Source organism: Thermobia domestica, chromosome 10 (genome assembly GCF_964235325.1).
Source record: "Thermobia domestica chromosome 10, izTheDome1.hap1.1, whole genome shotgun sequence".
In the NCBI taxonomy this organism is placed as follows: domain Eukaryota; kingdom Metazoa; phylum Arthropoda; class Insecta; order Zygentoma; family Lepismatidae; genus Thermobia; species Thermobia domestica.
Genome location: NC_137463.1, coordinates 226826560 through 226848921, shown reverse-complemented (window position 1 = coordinate 226848921; position 22362 = coordinate 226826560). Strand labels below are relative to the sequence as shown.

Genomic DNA, 22362 nt, shown 5'->3' with positions numbered 1-22362 from the left:
CCACAGGTAGTTCGGATTTTCAAATTCTTCAGATTTTGAAAAATAACCAAGAAAATACCATTTAGGCTTTCCCTATATTGTACTGTATGCTCTTTTATCGATACAGTGGTTATACAGTACATGCAGTAATTACAATATCGTACGTAAGGCTACTTACATTTAATGTTTCTAAAGAACCTGCCCGTACACTGAATTACACTGTTCTTGTAACTCACACTTAAAACTTGTATAGGCCAATGGGAAAATAAAGATATGTATGACAAACAATTACATATGAATGAACTTTTGTGAAAACACTAACTTCACACAACGCCGACGGACAACAATATTGTTTGTTTATCGCTAGCGCTAAGACAAAATGTAAAAAGCTAAAAGCTTCTAGGGAACGCGTTCGGATTTATGACTTTTGGATTATCGACGTCCTACTGTATATATATAAATGGAATTGACTATATTTGTGACTTCATGCGTCTCTTGATCCACCCGACCGAACTCGATCGAATTTTCAACATAGATGAAGTTCGGGGGATACGGACAAAATCTCGCGGCCGAAACATCGCCGGCCAAAACCTCGCGGGACAAAATCTCGCCGGGCCAAAACCTCGCGTGGCCAAAACCTCGCCGCCCAAAACCTCGCGGGACAAAATCTTGCCGGGCCAAAACCTCGCGGTGCCAAAACCTCGCCACCCAAAACCTCGCGGGACAAAATCTCGCCGGGCCAAAACCTCGCGTTGCTAAAATCTCGCCGGGCCAAAACCTCGCCACCCAAAACATCGCCGCGAATGAAACTTTTCTTTAAAATTTACCCAATGAGTTTCTTAATATGCCATTTCACATTACAAATAATACTAATACTAATAATAATAATAATAATAATAATAATAATAATAATAGATACAAAACATCGTGTGCGTGGGCTTTCTCGGGTTATTCCCGTTTCCTCCCACTTTCTTTATTCGATCATTTCCTTTATCCTGGTCATCTACGTCTCTTTTAACCTACAGGACATAATCAAGGGACGTCGTAAAAACTCATATATTATTTCATACTTTCATAAATATTAGATTTTTGTTAAAATTTTAAGTTTTTGGATGTTCCAAAGTTCACGGAACTAACTCCGTTAGTTGTCATTACTTTCCTTATGCAGACTTTCTTTCCCTATAACCAGTTTTAAAACATCCTGTCACCCTACCTTTACATTGTAAATCCTCTAATACAGAAATAAAATTTTCATATGGTATCGCGGGACTTGGTCAAATACCCGTGATACTTCTTGTGAAACAGCGTCTTTTATACCGTCATCCTTATCATCTGTTGGAACATTTATATTTTGGCCAGGCGAGATTTTGGGTATGGCGACATTTTGGGGCGCGATGTTTTGGCCAGGCGAGGTTTTGGCCCCGCGACGTTTTGGACGGCGAGGTTTTGGCCAGGCGAGATTTTGTTCCGCGAGGTTTTGGCCAGGCGAGGTTGTCGCCGCGAGGTTTTGTACCCAAACCGAAGTTCGGGCAAGGGATGGTTTTTACGGTGTATCATTTCACCATGACGGTGCAACTTAGGGGAGAGGAAAAGGTATTTTAAAATGATCGATATTAATGTCGAATCCATAGTTTTCGGGGTCGCTGAGATGTTCAGTGATACTTGTGATGTTTAAATCCATTTCAGCTCTTTATGTCTAAAATGAAACGTGTTCTCCCAGTGCCAAGAACGGAGATTCTGCTAGTACAGCGTTTCTCAACCTTTTTCCTTTGGAGCACACCAAAGTACGCGACATCCCTGTATGTGATTTTTTTTTTCCTGGATGCAAAAAAGCTCACACACAAAAATACATATAATACATTTTTTAAAAACGACTCCTTGGATCTGAATTTTTGTTCCTCAATACAGAAAACTGAACAGCGTAATAACAGTGACATTATTTGTAAGAGTAAAAACATAATATGACTTAAAAAAGAAAAGACAACGTAATTTAGCATTAATTAGTTTAGCAATGCTTTTCCAACTTTGAAACAGTTCAGTAGCAAAATATACATTTTGGACTTAATGACTGCTGGAATGACGACGATATTATGGGCTGTGAACTGCGTGTTTGATATTCTCAAACAATATCAATAGTGCTTGATATTGATAAAGTGTGAGGTACACAATCTAAATTTTATTATTTCGTCTTTTTTTTCTTTTCTGTTTTTTCAACGGACTTAAGAAGTTCTTTATTGAATTCTCTATGTTTGTGTGTATGTGTGTCAGTTATTTTGCGAATTTTTCAATTTTGAGCCCTTAATTAGATAAAGCACCAAATCTGAAGGAAGTGATGTCATTTTTAGCTTCACTCTTACCGTTCCCGAGATATTAGAAAAAAAAAGTTTGGATTTCGGGAGATTCAAGGAGCCATATCTCGTCAATCATAAGTCATAGAGAGATGAAGTTTTGCGATTTTTTTTTTTTTTTTCAATTTTGAGCCCTCCATTTTGAGCGTCTCTCTTCGTAAAACAACATATCGTAGAACGTATGTAGAAAAAATTTAGTACTCAAGGGAATTATAAATGGATAAGATATATTTGATCTAGGAATTAATTCGTGCGGGTGGACAAGAGATGGCGCAACGAACGGAGCGTCCCACAGTTCCGTGTATCCACACATGTGTTGCAAACCCCTGTCATCGCGTATCGTTCGTAGTATAGGGCAGTGGATTAAAACGTCAACAACACCAGTTTGTGGTTAAGTGAACATGGCGCAATTTGTGCCTGCTAAAGTGTTTTTGCGGGGTGTCCTGCTGCATTACTTTAACATGCAGAAAAGTGCGACTGAAAGTCATCGTATTTTGGTGGAAGTGTATGGTGACCATGCTCTAGCTGAGCGAACGTGTCAGAAGTGGTTTGCACGGTTTAGAAGTGGTGATTTCGGCTTGGCAGACCAAGAGCGAGCTGGACAGCCAAAAAAAATTTCAAGACGAAGAATTGACAGCATTGCTCGAGCAGGATTCGTGTCAAACGCAGGAACAACTTGCAGCAGCATTAGGCGTTGATCAAACAACAGTCTCCAAACGCTTGAAAGCCATGGGAATGATTCAAAAGATGTCACATTGGGTTCCACATGAATTGAAAGACAGAGACGTTGAAAGACGAAAAACCATTTGCGAATTGCTGCTTCAACGACAGAGCAGAAAGGGGTTTCTGCATCGAATTATTACGGGTGATGAGAAGTGGATCCATTACGAGAACCCTAAACGAAAAAAGGCCTGGGTGAAACCAGGTGAACCAGGTCCATCACAACCAAAACGAGATATTCACTGTGCAAAGGTTATGCTGTGCATATGGTGGGATATGAAAGGTGTGGTGTACTATGAGCTGCTGCAACCGGGTGAAACTATGAATGGAGAACGTTATCGACGACAATTAATGCGTTTGAAGCAAGCTCTGGCCAGAACACGACCAGAATGGGAGAACAGACATGATAAACTTATTGTTCAACATGATAACGCTCGCCCACATGTCGCAAAACCGGTCAAAACCTATTTAGAAAATGTCGGATGGGAAGTTTTACCCCACCCGCCGTATTCACCAGACGTTGCTCCTTCGGACTACTACTTGTTCGATTGCATGAACAACGATTTGATTGGACAGCGGTTTACTTCTTCAGAAGATATCGAAAATGGGTCTCTGACTGGATCGCTTCCAAGGATGAGGACTTCTTTCGCCACGGAATCCGTACATTGCCTGACAGATGGGCGAAAGTGGTGGCTAGCGATGGACAATATTTTTCTTAAGGTATTTATGTATTTTGTGTTTGTACTACAGCTTCAATGTGTGCGTACCAACCGCACGAATTAATCCCTAGACCAAATATTACAAGAATTGTTTAATGATTATAGTAATAAAGTACATAGAACAATTGGTATGAAATTTGTAGAAGTTAATAAGAAACATTAATTCTTTTTAAGTTCGTTCTGGCAATGCTCTTGAAGCATTCTCAGTTTGTTTTCTTTTTGAATTAATGTTCAGTGTATGATGGTCAATGGTCATGCTTCGAGATCCACAGTTTTAGAAACGCCAAATTGCATTTTATTACAATTATTTTTTTTTAAAATTATACGTATATGCAATAATATCTAATTTTCACAAAATAAGAAATATTTTAATAAAAGGCGAAGAAAACATCAGCAAAACAAATAATTAAATTTCATTTCATAGGAAACAGAAAAAATAATCCTCCACCTAATAGGTTAGAAAAATACAGCGCTGATATTTCAGTGTTAATTTATGTCTCTACTCCAGGTCTCAATTTCTGGTTTCTAATTTAGTACTCTTTTGAGTGACAGGAAATGAACTAGCCACCCTGTCGTAGTCTTCTGACATGAAATAAATGGGCTAGAACCTATTTTTAGGCAGAACATTCGTACGGGGCTAACTATGCTAGGTAAGAGTGAACAGTTACGTTTTTTCAAACTTGGAAATAACTGCAAGAAGAACGTAATAATTTTCTTCTGCAAATGTTGCATTTGGAATTATCACGCTTGCTGCGTATCAGTTTAAATGCACATAACGTAACCACTTAATATTTGAAAATAAAATGGTTGAGAGAAGGGGAGAGGTAATAATATAACGGTGGAACAATATATATTTCGTACGTTTCCTGAATAAATTGTTTCCCATGGGAATGAATATGTGATAGTCGTGACCACGGTTGGACATTACGAACGTTTGTGTTGGGTGCCGTCGGTTATTGACCTGCTAGCATTGTTTCCTGATTAGGATGCAATGGATGTTATTTATCTCCATTGTGTTTAATGGTATGCCCACTAATTCCACGCTAGAATGTCTTTTTTGTTGTTCGCAGTGATTTGTGACAACAATCGTACACTCTAGTTGACAACAAAAGCTGTATTTGACATTCATTCATAACAGGTGTTTGGCTGGAATGATATGCAAAAGGACACTCAGTTACCTCCCAGGAATTTGATTTCCTAACAGCGGCTGTGAGCTTTCGCGATCGGCAACGTCGCATAGCAGTCTGCTTGGCTTGTGACATAAAGCTGGTGCGTGCTTGCGGTGTTGCCTATTCATGACTTATGGCTTCCGCACAACAGATCTCAAGGCTCGGATTCTGTAACTCCCAAGACGTCAGACGGAAATCTGTGTGTGTGTGTGTGTGTGTGTGTGCATTCGCGGGATTCTCGGAAACAATTACCGAAGAAAGCAGATTTTTTTTTTTTTTTTTTTTTTAAGAAAATGGTTTCCTTTAACATCAGAATGAGGATCTATTGATATTTCCTTATCCATTATTACTTAGATGACAGTGGAAATTCGGAAGTTCAGTTGTCGGCTTGTAGTTTTAAATAAATAAATAAATAAATAAATAAGCGCTCCGGCTGGGATTGACAGCTACATTTCAATTTTTCTGATACTTCGAAGCGAAGGGAAACAGAGGTGATGGTAATGAACGAAATGCTTTAGTGAAGAAAGTGGGACGAATCGGAAGAAGCCCGAGGAAACCCCCACACACGGTGTTTGTCTCACTTGACGCTAGTTGGGATCCAAGCAGGAGCCCCACTGCACCAGAAGTGAACGCTCTATCAAAGAGCCACTGCGGCCTTTCCATGACACTTCTTGAATATGAACACCAGTGTTCGAAGTGGGGAAAAAAGCAGAGGTGGTATGTTTTATTACGATTTTGACTCGACATGCTGGCTATCTAAATGATGAAATGCAATGAGAGTATGTTACGTAAAAGATTGCATTTCTGTTTATAGAATGACTCAAAACCATTGAAAAACTATGTAGTTATGGGTTGGGAGACATGGGGAGACCTTGATTCGCTACCAACTAACTAACTCTATGGCCTATAAAACCCGGAGGTTCAATGCCGCGTTCACAAAAGCTCTCCACTGACTTCTATCCTTAGCTAACTGTATCCAGTTTCTACTTGGTATTCCAATCTCTGCGAGATCCATCTAAATATTGTCCTCCCATCTGCGCCTAGGTCTTCCTAATGGTCGTTTTCCGATTGGTCTTCCAGTCAAGACTTTGAAAGCGTTTCTACTTTCTTCCATCCTAGCTACATGACCCGCCCACCTAAGCCTCCTAGACTTAACGACCCTGACAATGTTGGGTAGACCATATAAATTATGTAGTTCCTCGTTATGAAGTTTCCGCCATTCCCCATTCCCGTTCCTCTTGGGTCCGAACATTCGTCTCAGGATCTTGTTTGATTCGCTACCAACTTTCTGAAAAAAAAAAAAAATAAATAAATAAATAAATAAAAATATCCCCTTATATTGTATTCTAGAGAATTATACACGAAAATGCTCAAAACCCAAGTTATCATATTAACAATTTCCTGCAGGACAATTCCCGGACCCGCTCACTCGACTGAGAGAGAATCTAAACCCTCGAAAGATCCGACCCCCCCTCCCCCCAGCAGACAACTCGTAAGTCCGCCTATGCTCAAAACAAGACATTTATATGCATTAAGGCAAGAATACACATACATAAGAAAGAAACAATGCAGCATAGCACATCAAATTATAAACTAGATTACTGGTAACTTTCTTTGAAGATACCTCATTTTAAAGACAAAAGATTAGAAAAAGATAAAAAAAATGGTGTTGCTAATGTAGAAGTTATTTCTACGTAAGAAATAAAATATTTTTATGTGCAAAGCTATTCGTCAATTACTGTGTATTAAAATGAATTTATTAAAAATATTGAGCATCTACTCTCCAGTGACGGTAGGTCTTCATAACTGAAAAACCAGAGGAGGTATGGCATACCACCGCGTACCGCGTCACTTCGACCACTGATCAACACACATTAATTTTACATAGTACATTTTGTCTTTGGGATAAGAAAAGTGCATAGCGGAACGATGGCTCAGTGTAGAGCCCTGACCTCTGGTACGAGGAGATCCTGGTTCGATTTCAGTCTTTTGAGAGTTTGTGGTAGACAACATTATGTCCTTGGATTTTCTGGGAGTTCTCCTGTTTCCTCACACACTTCTAGTAATCATCCGTCTCCTTTAGCCTAAAGAGCATATGCGTGCGACGTTGAATTAGGTATTTCATTTCGAGAAAAATGGAAGTGAATTTCACTCGAAGTTGTAGGCCAGCGTTTCCCAACCGGTGTGCCGCGAGTAAATCGATACAAAATTATTAATTTTATAGTAATTAAATTGCAGGACATAGGGGAAAATGTATATTTGTATTTCACATTACTATAAACCTCAAATATGAATCTACAATTTTAAGTTTCATCCCGCGTTACTTTTCTGTACATTTTTAATATTGAAAAAGGTATTTGTTATCATTGTTATGACGTTATGACCATTATTGCTTCTTTATTCTTGCAGACTATTTCGTAACTTCAAATTTTAAAATATTCAATCCTTTCGACAAAACAAACATGCATACGAATTACCTAAATTTGTGTTTTTAAAGTAAAAGAGATTTGTTTGTTCGTTCGTTATTTAGTGATCTTCCTTGTTAATGAAAGTTTGGATGCAGTTTTCGAAAAAGAAAGTGTATTTTTAAAAAGCTAAGTCCAATATTTCATTGCAATTGTTTTCTATTTTTAAATTGAGCATTAAATTAAGCATAATGATTTACATGCTGGAAAACCAGTGATCGAGCTTTCTTCTTTGTGAAGTGCTCAGTAATCACAGAAAAAGATACCATGGTACTTTATATTTAAATAAAATAAAATCTATGAGTGTGCCGCGAGAATTCAAGTTACACCCATAGTGTGCCGCAAGTTGAAAAAGGTTGGGAAACACTTGTAGGCATTTGCGCAACTAGGATATTTTCCTGGGGCGGGGGGGGGGGGTGAAGCATGGCTCCTGGGAATTGAAAGAACCTTACAAGTTTTCTAAGGAGGCACCAATGCTATAGAAGGGCTGGCCACCTGGTTCACCTCTAGTTTTATAGACGTAGTTGTAGATGCAAAATGCTTACTCTGCCCCTCGCATCTAAAACAGTGAGTGTAGGAGCACAATGCCTAGGCAATATCTCACTTCTTTTCCCCACCCATCGTGGGTTCAATCCCCATTACACCCAGCCAATGCTATGTTCATGAGCTAAGTGGGATTTTGTTTGTAAACAGTACTTTCTATTATCTTTCACTAATCCTTTTCATCAACCTACATAAAATAAAAGTGAAACGTTAAACTAAAGCGTTGATTTAATTTTCTTGCAACACCTTGAATATATATGTACTCCTACACTTGGTGTATGTACTCCTTTATAACACACTTAATCCAGTTTACTTCCTAACTAGTAGTTTGGTGCTATTTCTGGTAATGTTCTAGTTAGTACAGTGGGTGGACCTCATTAGGCGGTTCATACGGGGAATTCGGGTTGGATTTCCACTGAGATCCTACAAATTGAAGTCATATAAATTTATTCAGACTACTTATAGACCTGGTTTTAGTGTCATTTTGCAGCAAAATAGATCAAGTTTTGATTCAGGTAATGCAATACTATCGAATAACGCCACCTCTAACGTCAGTGGTAACAAAGACGGGTGCCCTCACTGATGCCGAGCGCATTTTGTGTTTCGGTTGGAAGATTGAAGTCTGCGATAATTATGGCCTATGCAATGAAATTTTCGTACCGAATATGACAAAGATCCTCCCAGTAGGCGTACCTTTCATGAGTGTCGTGTTATTGAAACCAGGGTTCAATTCCTCAGGTCGTCCTCAAACATGTTGCTGTGGGTTTGGCAGGAAATCGACGTAAGGTGGAATGTCTACAAAATCACAAATTTAGCTACAAAATTACACCCAAATCAGCCTTGTAATATTCTGAATAAATTTATATGAATTTACGTAGTTGTCGTATCTGAAGTAACCTGTATATGCAAACAAACTGAAAGTTAAGGTGTTTCTTCTGTTTAATTATGCCGATTAGGGTTTGAAAATGAAATCCTACGTACTATGCTGTCCACAAGGCGCATACCCAGAAATTTTTGTTGGGGGGGGGGGGGCAAGCTTGAGGTAAGGAATCCAATACTGGAAACCAGTACAACTATGTATTGAACGGGTATTATTTTACACCCGAAAAAAATAAGTATTTGTAAAGTATTTCCAACTCTATTTTTTAAAAAAATGTTTTTATAAGAGAAAGAGTACAGATGAAGTGTAAGATCAAATTTTCATGCTACATCATTTCCCTGTTAAACAGGTATAGTTTTATTGAGAAAGTGCACACATGTGTGTTGAGCAACGAAGTTTTTTTTGGGGGGGGGAGGGTCTGTTCTCGGTGCCCCCCGTGGGTGCGTCCCTGTTGTCCACCACAAACTCATATGACTTGGGATCGAACCAAGAACGTTGTTGGAATAACGCCGGTTTAGAAGTAATTCTCGTACCTTTAGGATATAACACGTAAGCTTAATTCCAGATCATGCCAAAATTAGTAGTTATTTTCAAGACCTTGCGTATAGTGCAGGGGTGGCCAACTTAAAAGATTTGAGGGTTACTCTTCATTTCAGAAATCACTGGAGGTATACTTAATTCACTAGCACGCTAGAGGGATTCATATAGAGTAACAACATAACAACTGACGCAGACCACCACGTCTTAACTCTTTACCAACTTCGATGGTCGACGTGTTATGCACCACTGTTATAGTGTATAAACAGGCCCGTAGCCATCCCGATTTCCTAAAGGGGCCATTGACAAAGCACAAAGGTATCAAGGAAGACCACGAAACTGTTCATGTATTTATTATGTATGGAATTTGTAATAAAGTTAGCTCTTTTGACAAAGGATATAATTTGTTATACTACTAAATATTACGGTACACAAATTCAAGACTATGAAGGTTCGTTCTTATCATACAAATACTTTTAAAAAAATAATAATTTCATTTACGTCGCATTTATACTTTATTAATAGGGAAAAAAAACAGAAAATAGTACTATATAGGCCTATGTATAATCAAAACTGCCGATCATAAGTTTCCAGACATAAAAAAAAAAAAAAAAAAAGTGAAATAATGTTATGTTTGTAATACAGTTCAATTTTGGAAGGATACTTGGTAGTTTACTTTTGACGTCAGAATAACATCAAGACGTTATCCAAAAATAAAAATGGGTAAATCCTCGTTAAAAAAAAAAAAAAAAAAAAAAGCCTTTTACTGCAATCACGCATGGGCAAGCGGTTTACAAGTTTCGCATACCCCCATCTCAGTTCATCACGATGCTAAGTCAGCATCTAATATTTAGTACTCTCACCGGGCATCTATGATTCGATCCCTGCCCATGTGAATTTATATCTGAGTATAGTGATTTTAGATCATGCGAGTATAGTGGACAATATCACATGTTTGCTTTTTCTGGGGGTTCTTCCGTTTCCTTCCATTCTCTTTGCGCTAATTCGGTAATAATCAAGCACTTTCTTAAGCATCCACCTCGCTTAACCTTAAGGGCATTAACGTGGGGCGTTAAAGATTTTCCCCAGACGGTATCGAAACCTGGACCACATGTTCCAAGTATGCTTCCCAATCGGCCATATAAGAAAAGTTATATCGGCTCACACGTCGTTTCCAAATTGAATGGGCAAAAACCATAAAGGTATTTGACGCTGTTTAACAAATTTCTTATATACTTATTTGAATAATTGATAAAAACAATGTGCGATGGGAGATTTTGAAAAGAGAAATTAAATGAAGAGAATATAGCGTCTATTTATAGTGAAATGTGACAACAGCGCCTTCACGAGTCACGTCTCTAATTGGAGTCAGCTGGTGGAGAGAAATCGTTTTGGACTGTGGTCCAGCGATTCTCTCTCTGTGTGAGAAAGCAATTCCTGTGGGAGGAGACGTAAGGTAACAAATGACGGACTGGATTCTCATCTTTAACATGCCCAACAATACAATTTACGGTTATTACGATGTTCGCGTTAAGTTAACAACGTGATACACGGCTCTGTTAGTTAAAAGAGACGTGAGGTTCCCGTCCGTAATAGCGTTCGTTTGCCCATCATAAATTATTAATACCCGACGCTTTTCTGTGCTTTGCGTTGTGTTCTGTTTTCGTTGTCATGCACAATTGTTTTGACCTGAATTACTTAGCTACGTTCTTCTAGTTTCGAAGATAGGAGTTTCAGCTTGTGGAACAATCACACCAAGTACGCAAATGCAATGAATAATTTGTATGTATGTCATAGGAAAAGGTCCCGGATTAAAACTACATTCGTTCGTTCCCATTAACAGAATCTTACCCTTTAACTTTCACACATGTTACTTAAGGTTACCGAAAGAAAAAAAGTACATTATGATAGAAATAGGAGCACGGTGGCTTAGCAGCACAGCGCTCTCCTCTGTACGAAGGTCTGGTTCGATTCCAAGCTGTGATCCCGCACAGCGTAGTGGCTAACGTTCTCGCCGTTCGTTAGGTTTCCAATGGGGACACTTGGTCAAAAAGATGTAAACGCTTTTTGAGATTAGCTATCTCGAGTAATTTTTCCCTCCTGGTTTTCCTCATTCACACCAGGGATATGTCGGGATGGTACCTAATCTAAAAGTTCCTGGTTGCTCCCTTCCCCACTAATTCTAATTTCTCCACTTCCTCGGGTGGTGTGATCAACGAAGATCATCATCCCTCATATGTAATGGACTTGAAAGGCCAAAGATGCCGGTAATGCCTAGAAATAGAATTTCTAATCCTAAGTGAATTAATTTTAAGGCATGTGACTTTTTGGTGCATAACGTCATGCCGGCAGGGTTTCTCGTGGTTTTTCAGTTTCCTCGCACATTTCTCATCCTAAGGGGCACGGTGATTGGGTGTTAGAGCGCTTACCTCGGGTGCGACGGGTTCCTGGTTCGATCTCAGTCCATGCGAGTTTATAGTGAACATTGTGTGTTGGCTTTTCTCAGAGTTCTCCTGTTCTTCCCGTATTCTCTTTTCACCAGCTGTCCTATAATCATTCACTTCCATTAATAATTATGTCTTAAGATCCTGACTTACTTAAAATAATACAAAATTTTCCATTTTTCTTTTGCTTGCTTATTCATAAGCGAAAGGAGATAATGAAATGCAACTCACCACAATCATAGATAATGTTATTCTACAACAGAAAATATGAACCTGAAGGATTTTCAGTGTTGCCATCCATAGCAATTACAATGTTGCCACAAAAACAACACCCCTAAAATCTAAGTTAAGGCAGCTACTAGAGAAACAATCTCAGCTGCATTTGGTTACGTATCATGTTGTTTTGGTTTCCTGTGAACCACTTTTTAAATAACATTATTTAGTTTAATAACTGTATGTTAAAACTATTTTGTTCATTACAAACTAAATACAATTAGAATTAGGGAGACGATGATTAATGCAAGTGAATGATGATGGTAGAATGAGCAAATGGGAGGAAACGGGAGTATCTCAGGAATACCCGCAACATGATGTTGTCCACCACAAACTAACTTGGTCGGGGATCGAACCAGGAACCTCACGCAACAGGGGTAAGCGCTCTACCACTGAGCCACCGTTCTCCCCAAGCATCATTTCAGTACATCTTTGTAAATATTTCACGGTTCCCGTGTAAGTTAGGCGCAGCGCACGGTTCGCACATACTCTGCTGTACGTTATCTGTGTAAAGGATAACATTTGGAACAAGTCTGTCTCAGGTTGTTTAGCTGAGAATTACAAATCTCGTAATGAGCAGAGAACAAGAACTAAACATAATATGTATGTCATTATTGAGGAAATAAAATGTAAACATAACATTGTGTGCTATAATAGTAGCACATTCTTTTGCTATTGTGTGGCCGATATTTTGTTCATTGTGAATGTCGAATAAAAAAAAAAAAAAAAAAGGAAAGAAAAGAAAAGAAAGAAAAATATTGAATGTTCAGTATCTACATTTCGCTATACAAACATGTGTTATCGCTGTAACAAACATTATTTTTATCGGCGGCACCTGTATCAGTAACAGTAAATACAACCAAAGCAAACGAACCACTTGAATGTGTCAACCGGAACTTAGATATTATTTACTCCTTCAATTCTATTTGTACTTCATTCATTCATTCATTCGTGTTTTTCTTGTTTGACATTCACTATTTAGTTATGCTAGTTATTTACTGATGTCATTGTGTGCGAGGGCTCTACAAGAAGTAAGTATGTATGGGTGAAACGCGAGAACTTACCCAAGGATGCCCACACAAAAAAAAAAAAAGTTTTCGTGGCTAAGCGGTTAGCATTCGCGCCTTTGGCGTGGGAGATCCGGGCTCGATTCCAGGCGGGAGCTCATGTGTTTCGGATTCCACGTTAATCTGTAGATCCCGTCTCGCATAGTCTCGCTGCTGAAAGAGACGTTAAACTCAAAATCAACTCAAAAAGGGTTCATGACACACAGGGATTCATTGAAAGTTTGGGAAGTGGAAACAAAATTAGTTAAATATCGAACAAACAACCAAACAAGTAATATATATATATATATATATATATATATATATATATATATATATGAAGAGTGTCAAACAAAGAGGCAGGAATGTCCAATGAAGTAACTTCGAGAAAAAGTGATTACTTGTGCATAGATCTTTGCTTATATTTCTCATTTCTGATATTTCAACTAAAATATTTACAGTTTTAAGATATGGTAATGTCCACCGAAATTAACGGACAATGATTTTGAAGCAATTATGAAATTAGACAAAATTGCCTAAAATATTTTCGAGAAAACAAGTGTCCCCCTCTAAAGTAAATTATCCTTTCTCAGTCTTTGTTTTTTTTTATGATGAATGATTTATCCTATGTTGTAGGTTAAATACTTAATGAAACCTTTTACTTGTAAAATATTTGTGCTTAACACTCAAGAGCCATTACAAGATACAAAAGTTTATGCATCATGAAAAGATATGCGATACCAAATATATAACTAGTATCAATAACATGAAATTACCATAATTACAGCAACTGAAAACACTTATACTTAAAAATTGTCAATCAGAATTGAAAAGCCCATAGATTCTGGTTTGTTCCCCGCATCAAATATTTTATACAGTTGAGATTTTTTATTCACATTTGATTTACATCACCTGAAAATACAAATCAAAACCCATTACATGATACGATATGCAACGTTTACTTCACAAAATTTCATTACTGATTAAAGTTAGGTGAAAAATACTTCAGATTCGTATTTCTGCTGACATTCTAAACTAAAATCATGTGTCGCATTTCCGTTTGAAATATTGGACCTTAATTGAAAATTATGAATTTCAAGATGGCTGCCATGATGTCAAATGGCACCACCTGGTGTGCCTCCAACCCAATTATCCACATCCAAAGTTTCATCATCGTTCCTCAAACTGTTTCAAAAATACAAGAGTCATGCTGTACTTTTGCCTTACCCTGTATTATCATGCACATAATGTAGAGAACATATGATTCTCATATTTAGACGAGGACACTAGAAGTATAATGTATTTAGGAAGAGAATGTTGATTCTTTTTGTTATCAATTATTTTTTTTAGATATAATACTCGCTGCATAAACCCTCTGTTTTCAAGTTGTAGCAAATTAAGCCTCTTCAGAACCACACAATAAGAAACATAGCCTATTTGGATACAATGCATTTTATAAGCAGTATATTTCATTAACTTGTGTTGAAAAGACCATTCAAATAACCATTGTATAGATAAACGACTAACATATATGGTGAATATGAAGTAAATATATTAATGAATATTTTTTTTTTCTCATTTTCTTTGCAGTTCAATTTCGTGGGGAGGATATTGGGTCCCCGCGGCATGACAGCGAAGCAGCTCGAACAAGAAACGGGATGCAAAATAATGGTTCGGGGTCGGGGGTCGATGCGGGATAAAAAGAAGGTAAGAGTTTTCATTTTGTATACAAATATATCTGGTATAGTTACTATGCTTAATGATAAAAATGTGCCAAAAGTTGTCTGCTTTTATCCAACTGCAGTGAAACTGAAAGGAGAATAGCATTTTCGACAGTTTATGTGTTATCTGACTTTGTAAATGTCTGTACTTTCAAAATAGAATTTAAACTTATAAATAAAATAGATTGAAGTTGGATTTAATCGCCATAGTATCAGGAGGGGCACTGGAGATATAATGTTACATATAATCCAAGATGGTGGAGATGGTAAGGCTCTTCGTTCAACTCATTCTCCCTTACTTCTTTGAATTTTAATGTATTACATATAGGAGAATGAAGATACTGTTTATAAAGCAAAAACATCTCAGTCTGTGAATAACTCCAATATGCAAACTTTAAAACATGTAGGAGTTATGGGTTGCATAAACGTGTAGACGAACATATTTAGATATTCGTAATCCATATTATAAACACAAGACATCTCGCCCTGTTAAGTCATCTTAATTCCTAATAGTTCAGTGAGGCTAACAGTTGCCAGTACCTGCTCTGCCTCTTAACTGACACCAAGAGATGTCGCGCGAAGGCAACTTGCAGACGAGCTAAGGCTTGTTGGGGAGCTACTAGTAGAAATGGAGCCAAACATGTAGAAATTAAGCCGAAATGTAGAAATTGAGCTACATAATATCTACACATTGCTGTTAAACATGCTAATAAGTGCTTTCATAGATCAGAAATTTGGTTGCGCAGTTCTTGACGTCACAAATGCTTGACACCCAAACTTTGAAGTTTTTATGAAGTTCTTCAGTGTCTGTAAGTTATTCAGTAACATAAAAGAAATATTAAGAAAGAGTCTTAAATGCTATACAAATTTTTAAATGAACAAACTCCATGGCTCTGGATAAGTAGAGTAACAAATAAAACACAGTTCTGACCAGAGCAGAATGAAATATATTAAAAACTATACTTACAATGTGTTACAGTTTCAAGGACCTAACGTCCTCTTCATCAGACACAAACACTTTAATAAGTGCTTTTATAACTTTTAAAACGTTATAAAATCAAATTTGAATGAAACATTTTGTGTCTTGTATCAATCAATCAAAAAAAATGTATGCAAGAGGGTTTTGTATGTTTTTCTTTTTAAAAAAAGTGAGTGTATCATTTCGTTAAGTAATAAAAAAACTCCCATGAAGTACTGTATGTACTTTAACACACTTTTATTTATTTATTTATTTGAAACTCAACTGATCACATTTATGTCATGCATCGAGAAATATATGTATGGAAAAGGGAATTTTGTAAGATAGTTACTCCGTGAATTTGCATAACTGAATTTGTAGTTTGTATAATTACAAGTACGTATATATAAGTACTTAAGGTAAATGAAGCGCCAATCGCAAATGTATTCTAGGAACTTTCTACATTCTTATGCATTTGTTTGATGAACCGACTAATCTATATATTAAAATGCTGGGTTTATATGTTTGTCTCCAAAGAGAAGTTTATATATTTGTCTCCAATCTTTCGACAATGAGATCTCGAAATCCACAAGGACTAGAAACGTGCCGTTTTCACTAATTGATTCCAGATTGTGTGTAAATTGTCCAGTTCTAGTTGAATATTTAAAAAAGCATGACCGTTATTTCTTTTATTGTTTTTTAGAGGTACATTGGAAGTGTTGATTTTTAAAAAAATTGCATCATATCCTACGAGTTACACATACCAACACCACATAGTTGTATGCAGGGGTTGTACACCTCTTAGGCGTTTTTTCACGGGCAAATTATAATGAAAAACGAAGGATAACCATTTCTCCAGTCTAAGATGAATCTTTATTGTTTGGAGTGTTTTGCCCAATGAACACCATATATCACTTGACATTATAATTAATTATGTGTGTAATGTATTTGCTTATTACATACACCGTACTGCATGCAAGAAAAAAGAAAACAGTAGTCAAACATGAATTAGAAACTCCAACGTAAATAGGCTCAAATCTTGCAAACGATGCGATATATTGAAAAAATAATTTTAAAAATCTCCCTTTTATAGTACCCCTCGCCGCTTTTCATCAAGTCGTCGTTCACTTCTGCATGTAAAGGGACATGTACAGATGTTGTGAGGAATGACAAGGAGACTCATGCTCATATGTGAATGATGCGCTGGGTAGAGAGCGCAGGTTCAGCTAATTGACATTAATTAATTTATTATAATGCAGAGAGATACACGTTGAAGTTATGTCAAAACAAAAATTATAGTAATACTGTAGACAGAGAAGATTCTTCGCAGTTTTCTGATATTTTGTTTTGTTCATTACCTGTAAAGAGTATGATTTTCAGTTCTAAAAATATTCGCAGCAATTAATTGGAATATCCCAGTCTATTCTCATTTTTCCCTATTATTCCTTGACTATTTAGAATTACTTTAGTGTCACATTACTATGAGGGGAGGAGGTATTTCAGTTCTGTCTGCAAGGGCGCCGATCCTGGGGGGCCAAGGGCGCCCGGCCCTCCAAAGCTTGTGTGGACCCCCTATTGTATTTATAAATATACAATATTTGGCATAATTTGAGTGCAATTTGTCTTAAAATCTTCATATATATACCTTCTGCATCTGAATGGGCCCCCCAAATTTACAGAGAAATCGGCGCCCTTGTCTGTCTCTTTGCAAAACGTAAGAGGAAAGACTTCATTGAGCTCTCAAGAAACCTTTCGATACTTGTCATTTCAGAACTTCCAACACAAACAATAAAAGCAATCAATCAATCAACAGTCCGCAGATCATCCGTATATGAAAGCATATTCCGTCGATTCTGTCTTATCAGTACTTGCATTTGGATCAGTTCTAGCATAGTTACCCAATAAGCGAAGTGGGCTCGTTCAACCAGTAGAACACGGAGAGTTCCTTTTTCCTGCAGTTCTAAAACTCCCTGAAGATGGATAAAGGGATATGTTGAAAGTGTCAGGGTTAGAGATAGTACGCATGTAAAATTTGACTAATAATAGATTTATTATACAGTACAGATGCATTCACTTCTGCCCGTATATCGTTATTTTCTCCAATGTGAAGCACTGACTTCTTGTAAATTCAAAAAAATCAAAATATTCTCAATGTCCATATTTAGATAGTATATGTTATTTTATAAACTAACTCTCGTATTTAAGTAATATATATTGTTTTATAAACTAACACCAAAATGGTTGATGGTAATAATATTCTGTGGGACTCAGCTGAAACTATTCATCAGGAATGAAAGGTACTTTCAAACTGACAGCGTGTTTTCTGTTCTTCCTTTTGATGAGAATGTTATTTCTATTATTTCACTTCGCAGTGTTTCTTCTTCTTCTTCTTCTTTTTTTAAATCACCCCTACAACCCATCACAACCCTAGAAGAAATGATGAGACTTCCTGTGCAGGGAGGCTATTTTTGTTACCCTTTCTCTTCGTCTGTCATTGGCCGCACAGGAAAACTAAAACATCCTCATCTTTCCTTCGTACTTCACGCAAATCACTGAGTGGGGCTTCACACTAGTTGATGGATTCCACACTACGAGCTCGAGCGAGTTTTTTTTTTTTTTTTTTTTTTTTTTTTTTTGAGTTGTCACTGACAGATAAAGAAGTAAGGAGGGAGAAGCATAAGGATTGACGCGTGTTTGCCACAGCTTATATTTAGCAGCCCTGTCAATGACCTGTCTTCGTGACACTATAAGATGTCAAGGGGTGTTTGGAGGTGCAAGTGAATATTTGTATACTGAAGACATAAGTATTAGCTCTTGTTTAAAAATGGTATCCCGAATCATAATTATTAATCTACCCATCACTCTAGTTTTCGGTTCCCGTGTGCTCTTCTGGACCACGGGAGAGTAACTGGCCATCCGATTCATTCTCTCGTAATTTAGTGGTCCTACTTACAGTGAGGTTAAGGAATTTGTCATCTAAAAAACAGCTGGAGCTAATGTATTTTAAGAGTCTTCATCCCGGCGAAATTAAAATACCGCTAATTTTACAGTAATTATGAGATATCTTCAAATAGATAAAAGATAATCGAAATGTGGAACAAGAGCGCCCTAGACAATATTATTTTACATGAGAAACCGTTATCACGACTCACTTATCTGCTTTCGATTTCGAGCCATTTTGAAAATCGGCATTTATTTTCGCGTTTCTAAACAACTGAAAACGGAAAGCCACTAGGTGACTTGTGATAACGGTACCTCATGCAAAATAATATTGTCTAGGGCGCTCTTGTTCCATATTTCAATTATCTTTTATCTATTTGAAGATATCACATAATTACTGTAAAATTATCGGTATTTTAATTTCGCCGGGATGAAGACTCTTAAGGATTAGGATTAGATTGCTTTCGGCATCTATGGCCATGGTAGGGATGACGTCCCTCGGCGATCACACTATTCGAGGGAAGGGAAGGAAGGAAGCAGCCTGGGACCTGTATGTTAGGTACCATCCCGGCATTTGTCTTATGTGAATGAGGAAAATCCCAAGAAAACCTCACTCAGGGTGGCCGGCCTGAAAGAATTTTTACAGTTTTAAACCGAATATGCCCACCGGGAATCGAACCCGCAACCGCTCGCACCAAAGAGGAGAGCATTAGCGATTACGCTACGCGAGGCAATATAAATAACAGTGTCACGTGCACACGACATGAAGGAATTCGGTTTCGATGGCGTCAGATTTTCTCAATATTGAAACCGGAAGTGGTTGTAAATTTCTACCACTTCTGGTTTTAGAAGAGAAATTAGAATGGAGATTGAATATATTCTTAAGACGTTTAATGGATTACAGATAACCGCTTCTCACTGGGATATCACTTATATAGACATGGCGATTAACGTTAAAACCGAAACTGGTTGATTTGTCCTATTTCCCGTTTGAACAGATAGTTAAGAGATAAGATGATAACTATTCATAGAATACTAAATCGATTCCAAAAAACCGCTTTTCGCGATATCGTTATCGTTTTTGCTCTTTGTAGTTCAATATTGAAACCGGAAGTTATAATGGATTTTTACCACTTCCGGTTTTAGTAGAGTTAAGGATGGAAATGTATTCTTGAGATGCTTAATCGATTGCAGAAAACCACTTCTCTCTACCTATTACCATTTGTGCTCTAGTGATCAACGTAAAAGCCGAAATGATTCATTTGTACCTCTTCAGGTTTAAATTTCGCCCCTATCAACAAACTCGCTTCCTAAGTTTTGACCCTCTGCGCCGTGGTCAAATTTTTTCTCATGATTCATCAAGTGTTCTTGATGTTTATTATCTCCTGGACGGACAGAAACACGGATAGGGTAAATATACAGTGTGTTTCAAAACAGCACCGACAACGTTTAGGAGGTGATTCCTGACACCAAGATAAGACAAAAAGTGTAGACCAACGTTGGTGCACAAATGCTTCGTTTCGGAGTTGTAGGCTCCCTAAAACATGGAAAAATGAGCTTTAAAGACCCCCCATAGTTCCAAAACTATGGGAACTACAGTAGTTGGGTCAAGACTTCGCTTAGAAAGTAGTACATGCCCTATCCAAATATCCTAGTTTCAGAGACCTGCGGTACTTCCACGACAATTTTTATAGGGATAGTTGGTGAGTACTTTAAATTTTATGACCGTAGCCAAACTCCCTCTATAAAAATTGTTGTGGAAGTACCGCAGGATACTGAAACTTGAATTTTAGATAGGGCATATACTAGTTTATAAGCGAAATCTGACCCGATTACTGTAGGTCCCATAGTTTTGGCGCTGTGGGCTTTTAAATTTCATATTTTCATGTTTTCGGCAGCCTATAACTCCGAAAGGAAGCATTTGTGCACCCAGGTTGGTCTATACTTTTTGCCTTATCTTGGTGTCAGGTATCACCTCCCAAACGTTGTCGGTAGTGTTTTGAAACACCCTGTATAAAGGGATCGTAACAGAACGAAGCAGTGTTGTTTGCCAATCACTGCGGTATTTTTTCATTCCATTTCGAAATAACCAAGGTCACTGATCACGCTGTTGCCGGTAGATGGATGTTGAATATTCTATCAAGTATTCGCAATATTATTATTATTATTATTATTATTTGGAAATCGTACCTATCAAACCATCCTGGCATATTATTACGATTATTGAATTACGACTTGTTAAATGTTGTGAGTTTGTCAGTAGAGGAGCTGTCTCTATTTTTGCAAAGCCTTTCGTACTAAACGCGTATTTCCTAGATTCACCATATTCGTTCATCCGTCTGGAACTTTATAGAAGACAGAACAGTTGAATAGAGAGAAATATAAAATTCACCCCCAAATACCACCCTCATTTCCTAAAATTGTTTTGTGGTCCTGCATAGCATAGTCGCTAAAGCTTTGCTGCGAGCAGTCCCGGGTTCGATATCCGCTCCACTCAGGTTGAAAATGTGTTTTTTTTTAGACCAGCTGCCCTGAATGAGGTTTTCCTCATTCACACGAGCCAAATGCCGGGGTGGTACCCTACTCAATGATCACAGGCCGCTTTCTTTTTCTCTTCTTCCCAAATTTCCCGAGAATGTGAACGCCGAGGACGTCATACCTCATACGTCACAAGCTAACATGACCATAGATGCGGAAAGCCCAGCTATCTATAACTTTCCAAATCTTTAAAATTGTTTTAAGATTTATTGAGAGTAAGAAAAAAAAATCGTCAGCGACTGAAGGTAGCTAGCTGTATTCCTCACGTCATAATAACCTGTGACACAAAAATATATCGTCGTTGTGCCTCGAAGAACCACTATGTGACTTTTTTGTGTGGAAAATGAGTTATGTGCCGTGCAAATAAACCTCAAAGCTTCGAGGCAGCATCCCTTATAATATAAGTGAAAATTCAATTGTTTCGCCACAACAATGAAAAATAATAGATAGGCTTCAAGTTCTAATCACGTAGGTATTGATTCTCAATTTGCTTACAAAGGCGCAAAAGATAAACTGACATGTGCTACGTAAACACAAAAATAGTAATATATTATTGTTGAAGCAAGTTACAACAATGTCCAGTGCATAACATACGGAGAACCAATTTTATTATATTTTCAACTGTTTCCGTGTATATTTGACAAAATTTTAAGAGTGGAATGTGTTTTGCTTCTCCTCAAAAGTTGTGGTTTTAACACACAGCGGTTCTTCGAGGCGCAGCGACGATATAGAAAAATAAGTTTTGAGCTTTTGCGCCTACAAGGTTAAAAGTTTGAACAAACAAATGAAATGTGAAAGTATTAAATCATTGGCTCTCCGTTTCCCCGCAGGACCCTTTTATGAAACACCAGTATTGGACTTAATGAAATAAAATCCAATACTGTTGTTTGATCAACAATCGTATTTTTCTGACAAGTAAACCTTACGTTTGGGTGAATCGAGTTACTGACTGAGACACATATGAGAAAGTAGTACTAAATGTGGTCAGTATTTCAGTGAAGTTGTAGGTGCGAAGCTCCAGGGGTTTAGGAGATACAGCTACCAGAACATCACATGGAAGTACAGAATAGTCTTCATACAGT

At 37.6% G+C, this 22362-nt stretch overlaps 1 protein-coding gene across 3 annotated transcripts in view; it reads left to right on the top strand.

The window, feature by feature from the left end:
• The window catches only part of how (protein held out wings), a 267883-nt gene that overhangs the window by 189721 nt on the left and 55800 nt on the right, over positions 1-22362 (top strand). For all 3 annotated transcript variants that reach the window (XM_081729155.1, XM_081729156.1, XM_081729153.1), the window contains exon 3: positions 14714-14830. In XM_081729155.1, the coding sequence (XP_081585281.1) occupies positions 14714-14830 (117 nt within the window). The remainder of the gene's footprint in view (positions 1-14713; positions 14831-22362) is intronic.